Source organism: Mercenaria mercenaria, chromosome 8 (assembly GCF_021730395.1).
Source record: "Mercenaria mercenaria strain notata chromosome 8, MADL_Memer_1, whole genome shotgun sequence".
NCBI classification, from domain to species: domain Eukaryota; kingdom Metazoa; phylum Mollusca; class Bivalvia; order Venerida; family Veneridae; genus Mercenaria; species Mercenaria mercenaria.
This window is the reverse complement of record NC_069368.1, coordinates 46,543,691-46,554,179: the sequence shown is the minus strand read 5'-3', so window position 1 is coordinate 46,554,179 and position 10,489 is coordinate 46,543,691. Positions and strand designations below refer to the sequence as shown.

Below are 10,489 nucleotides of genomic sequence, written 5' to 3'. Positions count from 1 at the left end.
GATTGATATAATTCGTTTTGACATTGGCTTATTTGTACCCACCTATTATTTGTAGACCATAAAATCTTTCGTGTTCGGTTGTGAAGAGTTAAAGCCATTAACAGGACCTATATTTTGAACTCTACCCTGTGGAAAGCATGTGAAGAGACGTTCTCTACAGCTACGCAGAATAACACACCAAGTAAATAACTGTCAGCTTAAGGAGACACGAGATGAATTTTGTTCTGATTTGCTCCAGCTGACCGTATCCGAAATGTACAAATCAGTTTTACCTCTAGTTATGAGATAAACATGTATATTTTCTACAGCGGCTTTCAATTGACTTTACTAACGTCTTTAAACGATCGAAGAAATTACCAGCTACCTTCTAGTTGCCAGCAGGTTAGTAAAAATTATGCAGGCTGGTGACATATGTTATCATGGGTTTGGTTGGCAAGCATAAAAATACCAAGTTAAATGTTAACTTGAAAATGAGGATAGTTTTCATTTCTACAACAAACTGCTAAATTAAAGAGAATGGAATTATTTATACTGGTATTGCCCTTCCTTAATGTGGAGATAAAGGAGCATCAAACACAACTTTATGCCCACGGAAAATATTTTTTGAGTTAAGGATGCTTAATTATCTATTACCTTTGATCCATATTTTCTAGCGAGATTTTGCTAACAGTGTTTTGAATAGCGACGAAACAGACTTCAAACCAGGTTACTTAATCTCAGTAAGATCTTTTTTTTTATCCATCTTGCTCAGTCTAAGCGATCTTGTTCCTTCAAATCATATTCTTTCCTAACCATATTTTTCTTTATATTAGTTTTGCTTATTTTCAGCAAGTCCTTTTTTACTTCAGCCAATGTTTCTTACAAACGGGATATCATTTCCATAAATTATCAAAAAGATTTTCTTAGTATTTATCAAACTATTCCTTAACATATTTTAAATGTTTCCATCTTTTCTCATTCTTGTTCAATTTCGGAACGTTTTTCCCACTTCAGTTCATGGCATACGGATGAAGCTTAGCAAGATCCCTTACCCTGTACCAAATATTGCTCAATCCAAGCAAGGAATGCTTTTAAATCAATTCTGGTTAATCTTCCAACTACCCTTTTTCTCAGCCTCAAATGGTTCTCCTAAAGAGCGAAGTTGTAAAGTCGTAGTAATTTTGTTTCCAATATCTTTTGGTCAATCCTTAGAAGTTTTTTCTCTTCGTCAATGTTACTCAATCAGTTCTTCGATCCATATTGCTCAATATCAGAGAGTTCTTTTTCATGGTTCAATCCACGCAGCATTTGTTTAATTTATGTTGCTCGGTCATAGAAAGTACTTGTTTCAATCATTGTTTCAAGACCTTAGCGATCATATCTTTCAATATGTTTTTCTCGGACTTAGCTCAGGTCCTTTTTCTAACCATTTTGCTCAATATTAGACAGTTGTTTTACCTTCAGTGCATTTCTCACACGCTGTTTTTTTTCATTGTAAAACCAGTTTTATCAGACACTTTTATGCTAAAATCAAATAGTTCAACCAACAAAACTAATCTCCAGAAATGATCTATATATTTATCATATTTCCCGATCTACGCTTACCTATTTTATTCATGTGTGACAGAGAATCGAATTATTCTCTATGGTAAGATCGGGTATCGAAATAAGAACAGAGTGTAGGTCGAAGTGGTTGCTGATTACAAAAGAGCTTTATCTGTTAAATTGTACTCTATAATAAAAATATAATCTACATCATTAGAAAGAATTAATGATACCCTCTGATAAAAAGTAATCGTTCGTGATTTGTAAGCTACTGGTTTTAGCACATTATAAGCTATTGGTCTTAGCTCTTGGTGGCACGGCAAAACAAGATTTGTTTCCAAATGATGAATATTCTTGACAATGACAAAGCTTGTCAAAAGCTGTTATGCGGTGCTTTACATATAACAATTAATGAAGTTAGCCTTACAAGAGTTAACAAATATGAGAAAATAGTTGATAAAGGTTAAAGTATACCTGGGAAAAGACAACAAAAAGACAATTAAATACGTAATTCGAAAACATGCCCGGGCGCTAAATACGTCATTTTATATCTATTCTTTTCATGAATTAATGCAGTCCAATAATATTGATGTCATTCAAATTTCTAATATTGAACTTAAAAATCGGATTAATGTCAAATATTTATTTTAGCCTTTTGACCATATTTACCTGTTTGTTACTTTAGGAAGAGTCTTCGGTCATGCGGTAACATTTAATCATCTGTTCGTCTTGATCAATAGACATGGGCCTCGTTTTCTAAAGCGTGTATTACAATAATTTTATCCCAAAGAGCTAGTGCTATCCGAATGTGTGTTAATTCTCTTTTATTTGGTGCAAATGTAACTTTATATACGGAATTAAACGATAATAGGTACAGTATAGTATATATAAGTTTTGTCAGTTTCTATAAAGGAAATGTTTTTTTGTTATTAACATTATTTTTTTTGGTTAAATTCTAGTACAATATAGAATAGTATATTATAGGTATATAGTATGAAAAGTTAGTTTTTGTACTTATTTAGTATCACATAGCCAGTTTTCAGTCATCTTTGTTGTATTTTAAAACATGCAGTTTGCTAAATGGTATAAATGAATATACAAAAAATGATCAGCAGTGTGGTCAGTAGTGACCTTATGTTTTTGTAACATTTTTGCAATTGATACGGCAGAAACTGTTATTTCATAATCATGGAAAACTAACATAATAAGAATCATGACAAACTAGCGCAATAAGCGTCATTAAAAACTAACTTTGTTAGACCCATGACGACTTACAGCTATAATAATGGTTTTCTAAACAATAAGAAAATATCCGTTTAATTGTATCAAGAACTGTTTTCAGCAAATATGATGGTTTCGCAACTAATTATAAAACCATATCTAGAACTGAATAAGAAAATCAACTGATGCTATGAAAGCTATATTGTATAACTCGTAAGTAGTTTAAATTAGTTTTAATCAATATATCGCTAAAACTGTTTTGTCTGCTTTGGCGCTGCATCATTTTTATCGTACTATTTACCCGGCTGTTATTTAATTAAAAGTTATGCAATGTTCGAGTATGTGTATACTGAGTCTCATAGAGGTGAACCACCATGAAACCTTGAAATAGTGCCATTATTGTTGTTTCCTAAATGTACTTCATTAGCAATGTAAATATTTCACGTATGTCTAAATACGTGACATTGTCATAGGGTAAAATGGGGTAACTGGGACAATGGGGAAACTGGGACACTTTACACTTTTCAGTAAATTGGGGTAAATATTGGTTACGTTCCCTAAATAAGATCATATGTTGAAAAAGAACATTCAGTGTTAAAGCCTATTATGACAAAACTTTTCTGCCGATGGATTGGAAAATATTTTAAGAATCGATTTTCTTAGACATATGTTGAGAGTATTACTAATTAAATAAAAATAAGAAAACATAAAATTACACGCTGTAAATAATAATGCCTATTTTTTTCAGATGGTGCATTAAAATATTCTCGTTATGTTCCTGTCTAGTGAAACGCACAGTTGAAATAGTCGTCCGACTTTCTAGATATGTTTGCTTATATGTGGTCGGTATATCAATAAGATCTTAAACATATTTAATTTCGGTACCGTAACGGCTTGATCTTAAATGTGACGTCAATTTTGACGCAAGAAGCTGGTTCTTGTATACATGTAATATCGCATTTAACTTGTTTGAAATATTGAAGCGTATTATGTATCATTGCAAATCAAGGACATGGCATTATTTTTTTAAAATTCTATAAAAAAAGTATAATAATTTTGTTTTGCTGACTTTCATTTTGAATAATAAAGTGGCCTGTCATGAACCGTTGCGTTGACGTCAGACAACGACGTTATAAAACAGGTGCTTGTTTGTGAAATATGGCATGTCCAAAATATTTATATTGGTATGTGCTGATACCTTCAGTTATGGGAAGAGTTGCAAAACTGTAGGTATCTCATTACTGTTTCATACAATGAGATTTGTTTTTGAGAAATTACAACATACTTTATTTTTCAACATTCCTTTTCAAAAGTGTCCCACTTACCCTAATGTATTGGGGCAAGTGGGACACTGTCGTTAAGAACAAAGTTCTCCATGATTTTATTTTTGAAAAAACTGGATGCTGGAAGAAAAAGGGGATATGCTCCAATGGACAGTACATAAAATGTTGTACATAACTGGACATAACCACTATAAATTGTCAACTTTTAATCTTTTTCCACGAATGAAATGAAAATAGGAAAGAAAGTCTAGTAATGATGAAACTCTGATATTTTGTAAGTATACTACTAGTTCACAGGCGTGGTCATAATATATATTAGCTTAACTCTGGTGCAACTACTGAATTTTCTACCCAATACCAAGTTTACATGATCTAACTCACTGTTTAGTCACATAAGTTTATTTAAAGGGAGATCGTTCCGTGAACCCCTCCCACTCATTCCGCGTAAAATATGGTGAGTTTAGAATTTTTGATAGTCTAATACGCTAGTACTGATATTTCTTTCATGTTTAAAGAAACTGTCGGCAAATCTTATATTAATAAGTAGTATTTATACTAGGTGAAGCGCAGGAACCAACTGACAGTCAAGCCAACATGGTAGTTCTTTCAGTTAATTACTCCTTTAAAAGATGACATTGTGTCAAATATTCAGGCTAAAGCAAACACCAAATATTGGCCAGACAACACGTTTTAGGTACAGTTGCCAATAGTTTCCGAGAGCGTATGCCCATGTGTCCCTCTAGATCTCCTTAACTCTACCTTCATTCCCCTCATATTTCATCCCCTCCTCCCCGAGTCTTCCTGTATGCAAAAAGCTAGTTAATGTCCTTAAAGACACACATTTTAATTGTCCCGTTAATATTTGATAAAATCTATGTTTTAAGACTGTTTAAAATTTTGATCAGTTTCAAGTGTAAAAATCACATATATAAGTACATAATGGATTATGTCAAGTTTATGTTTAATTCATACATAGTTATTTACACTTATAACATTTTTTATTTTAAACGATTTATATAATAAGCATATATTGAAACAAATAATGACATAATTTAGGCAAAAAATGGACAAATTGATTTCTTTATGCATCCTTGTTTTACAAAACAGTCATAAATTGTAATTAATACTGAGCTATATTTTCAGTTTAGAATTCTTTTTTGGTCTGTGGACATGAATGGTTTCATTTGTCATAAATGCGACTGTAATATACATAAATTCTAATAAAACTAAAATGTCCCAAGTTACCCCAACTGGGTGGGGTAACTTGGGACACTTGACCAATGTTTAATTAATTTATAGTTAATCACATGTTATCAGGTATTAGTAAAAGTTTATATTCGTCCTATATTATATAGTTTGCGCATACTGAAATATCAATAAATCAAGTTTATATTTTGTCTTTCTAAAATATTACTCAACAGCGTTTCTTTAAGTGTCCCAGTTACCCCATTTTACCCTAACAAAACAGGGAACAGATCTAGTTTGTCAAATATTGCTAACTGTTTAATGTTTACTTTCAATTTTCAAATCCAGTACAACCGCAAATAAAACTCGCATTGAAATATTTACATTGTGTATAAATTATTTCAAAAAGAACATTAAATCTATTATAACTGTGCGTGAAGAAAAAAATTCGGCCTGCTTTCATGTAAAAGTTTAAATAAAAGTGTTCTTGTGAACTGAGATTTCATTTTGTTTTCTAAATCAAGGGCAATAAGACTAATAATGACTACATTTTAAAACTATTTTCTGATCACTTCAAAGTGACCATATTTCATTACAAGTTTTTTTTTTCCAGATCGTCGCATAATTCATTAAAGATAACTTTAATCTTAGCTGTTTGAAAAAGAAGTATTAAAACAGGTTTGTCGTGCAAGTAAACAGTTTGAGGAAATTAATTGTGAATATATTCTTTACGGGTTTAAAAGTTATCAAATTTTGGTAATATATTTACCGTATCAGTTTTCAATGACAACTATATGAACAACAACCCCCAAAATAAACAAGTCGTTTTAACAATTTTTACCATTGATATTTACTTAATCTATGATGGAAGTGTATTGAATAATATGCGAGTGAATAGATTAAATAAAACCATTATGTGTTACAATACACCGCGGTTTTAATATGTCATTAGTGGCTGTTTCTGCACAGAAAAGGAACCATCATCTCCGTGAAACTAACAAAAGATAGAGATATCAGTTTTAAAGGAAGTCGAATGCACAAAATGTAAAGAGCGCTGGGATATAATGGAAATAAATAATTTATTTTGAAATATAATAGACTAATTCTGTACATTTTCAGGGATTTTCAAGTAACCAAAAATGAGAGAGGTTTAAAAGTAGTTTGGCTCGTGTCGAAAATGAAAGACGGAAAATCAACATTTACTAGAAGGAAATCTGTGGATTTTGACGAAACGAAAGTGAGAAGTGAATCGGAAAAATTTGATTCTGCATTTCAGCTGTTGGTAATTACTGGACAACAAACGCGCAATACAACTTCATCATCGCACCAAGGAAACGTTCATCCAAAAATGAATTCCATTGAGGAGGTAAACAAAAGACCATTAAGTGACAGAGGACCGATAAGTAAAGTTGTCAACCTACCAAAACTTCACGAGAGTGATAAATCATCGGACGATAGCGTAGGTAACCGCAATACTGGAACTATCAGACGTCCTTTTGAGGGAAACGACATACTTCGTCCTCTGGTTGTTCAAGCTTTCAGTAAAGATCTACCTGAACAAGAGGAAACGTCGACAAGTGTGAAAAATGGCTCTGCAAGTCATCGATCGCAGCCAATTGTTGATCTAGACTCGGAAGTATCAAGGTCACCAAACGAGAACATGTCACACATTGAAAGTAATCCAATATCCACATTTCCATTTGTTGAAGAAGATGAAATTGACAAACATAGACATATGAACGAAGAAGCTGAAAAGAACGGCAGCCTTAAACCACCACCTAACAGATATCAAAACTATCTAAAAAGATTAAAACTTGAAAGAAAAACAATACAAGATAAAAAGGCAAATGAACTGAAACTGGTGAAAAAGAAAATTCTTAAACGCACACAGACTAGACCAAAGTTTGCTAAAGAGTTTAAGGACGATTTTAACACTGACAAACCACTGACGCCGCCTAAACCAAAAGAAACCGAGGCAAAACCTGTGAAGTTGATTCTAGGATTTAGATATTCTTATGCTTTAGAACAGTATTACAGAGGGCAAATGCGGCATCACGGAAGTGAAATAACCATTCAAAGTGAAGACATTAGTGGTGATAGAGAGGAAGTAACGAATGGATGGTTAGTGAAATCACTTGGTCCTACCGTTTTGAATTTAAGAGCACGAACATTACCTAGCTGTAACCCTATCGAACTAAGACTTAGAAGAAGACAACAAATGCGAATTCGCGATTTAACAAGGTCACGTGGTCTAAACAGATCATGGTCTCACGAATCAGGATTGTCAAGAGGTTTGCTTAAATCGCGGGAATCATATTCAAAACTAAATACAATTGAAGAAGGCAGAGAATCAAGACATTCAAATCGGTCATCACATGGAAAGAAAGTAGTTATATCTCAAAGTGTTGACGTTATTGGAGCAGGAGAGACAAATGATCAGTCTACAGTGACATCACTTCCTCCAATTCATTCACCCAACAGATTTATTGTTGGCGTATCTAAACTGAAAAAAGCGATATCTTTGAGGCTTCCACCAGTAACTTCTGAGGAATAAATATAAACTATTAGTTGTAATACAATGAATTCATAAGATAAACTGAGACAGTGGTGTTCAACAAACACTCATGAGGTCGTGAGTTTTCACGCCCGGTTGTATGTCAAGTGGTGCATTAATATTTTCTTCAGTGATTATGTAAAAATATTCATTTTGGATTATGTAGAGCTAACTTACAGATATTTCTTGTGTAACTGGACATTCCTACAGTTTTTGTTTCATCTAAAACCATTTTTCCCCAGTAGAATTTGTGTAAACTTCAGAGATTAGTTAGAACTAAATTCACAAAATGTATACATGTTTACTCAGTTTTAGATAAGAAAAGGAATTGTAAATATACTTGAATCGGTTTTTGTGTCACCAGGAGCATTATTCTTCATACAAATTGTCTGTCAAACAATGTGCATCTGGAAGATCATTTGAATGACCATCGTTGATTGTAATTATGTCATCATATATAAATATTGACACCCCGATATCTTATCAGCGTCAACATTGCAAAAGATTCACTAGTATTGTAATATCAGCTTGATCTGGGATGCTGCAGTATTCGACTCTAGTGCATTTTGACAGGTTTGATCCCACGAGGTGCGCAAGCAAACCCCATGAGAATATAACATCAAAGATCTAGCTACTGTTATATTGTCCTTTTATTATATACCCCCATATTTTGTTTGTTGTTTCATTTTGAAAGGTTTATCGATGTTAGAATAGAAATGAATTTAAAGAACAGTTCTATGTCATCAACTGATAAAAGTCGTCCGGCAACATGCACAATTCAAGATTTACAGTACAATACGGACTTTGTTCGTATAAATTTTTGAAATACAAGCCGTATTTGTTACAGAATTTATACAGATATATGATAAATTGGTTATTTCTAGAGAACATAAATATGTGCTAAAGAATTATTGTTGTTTCGGTTGTAAGTCTTAACCAGGCTAGATGTATTTGTATGCTATAAAACGTTACTACTTTTTCGGTTGCTTTATCAATGTAACTCGTTAGCTCTTGTATACGCAAATTGCTTAACGACATTATCATTTCATTTTTTCATAGTTTCTTTAACTTCGAAATGGCATCTGTAATGCTTAACAATACTGTCATTTAAATTACATTCTTAATTAAACTCCTAGTTTTAATGTGACATTACTTTTAAATGTGGCATGAAATTCTTAATGTGATATAACATTCCACATAACAATCTTAATTGCATTGTAAAATTCATTTTACCTTAAAATCAATTCATATGGAAAAACAGGTAATACTGAGTACTATTAAAGAGTTGATCCCTCTGCTTTCAGTAACCGCTAAGGTAACACTAGTAGTGCGGCGATGTTTCAAAAATTATATGTGAATAATGTCTGTCACAAGAACCGTGTGGTAGAGGACTCACGTTCGGAATTGTCAAGGTACACCAAGATCAGAATTCATAAACGAATTGAAAGAAATGCCAGTACAGCGGAAATTACTGGTGAATTAACTAGCGAACAATATGCTGGGGTCGGCGGAAGTAACGAGTGAATTACTTGAGTCGGTAAAGACATGAACTGCTTTTGTAAATGGCAATGATCAACAAAATGCTTTCTTTCAAAGACAATACACCATCACAACCGTCCTATTCATATTCAGAGAAGGAAGATTGAAGTTAAGATATACTTTAGAATATAATAAAGAAGGTATTTATAGACTGTACCGTCACATTAATAATGCCATATCACCTTAAGAATGTAATTTGGTATGTTATGTCAACTTAAGAATTTCATGTCAGATTAAGAATGTCACATCACATTAAGAAAGTAATTTAGATCAAGACGTAAAACTGTAGCTAGAAATATAAATGATAATATCATTAAGCAATACGTAAGTACTGGCGGAAAACCCCTTCCATATTTTGAAAGGACATTTTTTTTTCTATTCCACTGAAATTTCTGGGAACATATAAAAATGCAAGGATGCAAACAAAGTTAAATGTTGGTTACTGCATTGATTGCATAAATATCTTAGATATCTTACCGTATTGGGTTAACCGAGCCATTTAGTGTAAAATACATAAGAAAGTGACACAAGAATTACAGCTTAGAATTAGTGCGTCAAAAGTGAAGAGAAGTGCACCGAACTTTTGAGTTCGTTATACAAATAAATGCGCTAGAACTCTTAAAGTCGATTATGGTCTTTGTATCCAGTACCGTCCATTTTCTTCACTCGTGACAATTTGACTAGGATATGTACACCTCTCTGTCAGAGGCTCGCTAGTATAAGATTAAAAAATCATTATTCATGTTTTTTTCATGTTCTTCAATAAGTATTTCTTGTGATTTTCTTGGGCAGAAGCATGATCATGGGACTGGTTTCATAAACATTATGTACAGCTAATAGCTCAGACTTGACAATTAGAGGCATAACTGAGTTTCCGTACCATTGTACTTCCAATTTAGGGTAAACATTTGCCAATCATCACATAGATTCGGTTATTCCTTTTCCTCGCTATTGAATAAACCAATAAAAGTTTTAATAAACATCCTGCAACACCTTTTTCTTGCATAGATGACTACATTTTTTGTATTTTATGAATCTGAGAATAACAAAACTCTGATCCATTTTTGTCTGTTATATTTCGGCCATGTCGCCAATAGATAAGGTCACAAAATAGAAAACTCCAAAGTGTCTAAAAACTGTAAATGTTATGAAATTCAATGTTAAACATTCGCTTTCTTGTCCG

General features: G+C 32.8%; 1 protein-coding gene across 1 annotated transcript; it reads left to right on the top strand.

The window, feature by feature from the left end:
• Window positions 1–2,272: 2,272 nt before the first annotated feature.
• Window positions 2,273–10,369, top strand: LOC123566404 (uncharacterized). Its single transcript, XM_045360447.2, has 2 exons — window positions 2,273–2,395; window positions 6,333–10,369. Exons 1-2 carry the CDS (start codon window positions 2,331–2,333, stop codon window positions 7,765–7,767), a joined length of 1,500 nt encoding a protein of 499 aa, XP_045216382.2. The 5' UTR covers window positions 2,273–2,330; the 3' UTR covers window positions 7,768–10,369.
• The last annotated feature ends 120 nt before the right edge of the window (window positions 10,370–10,489 follow it).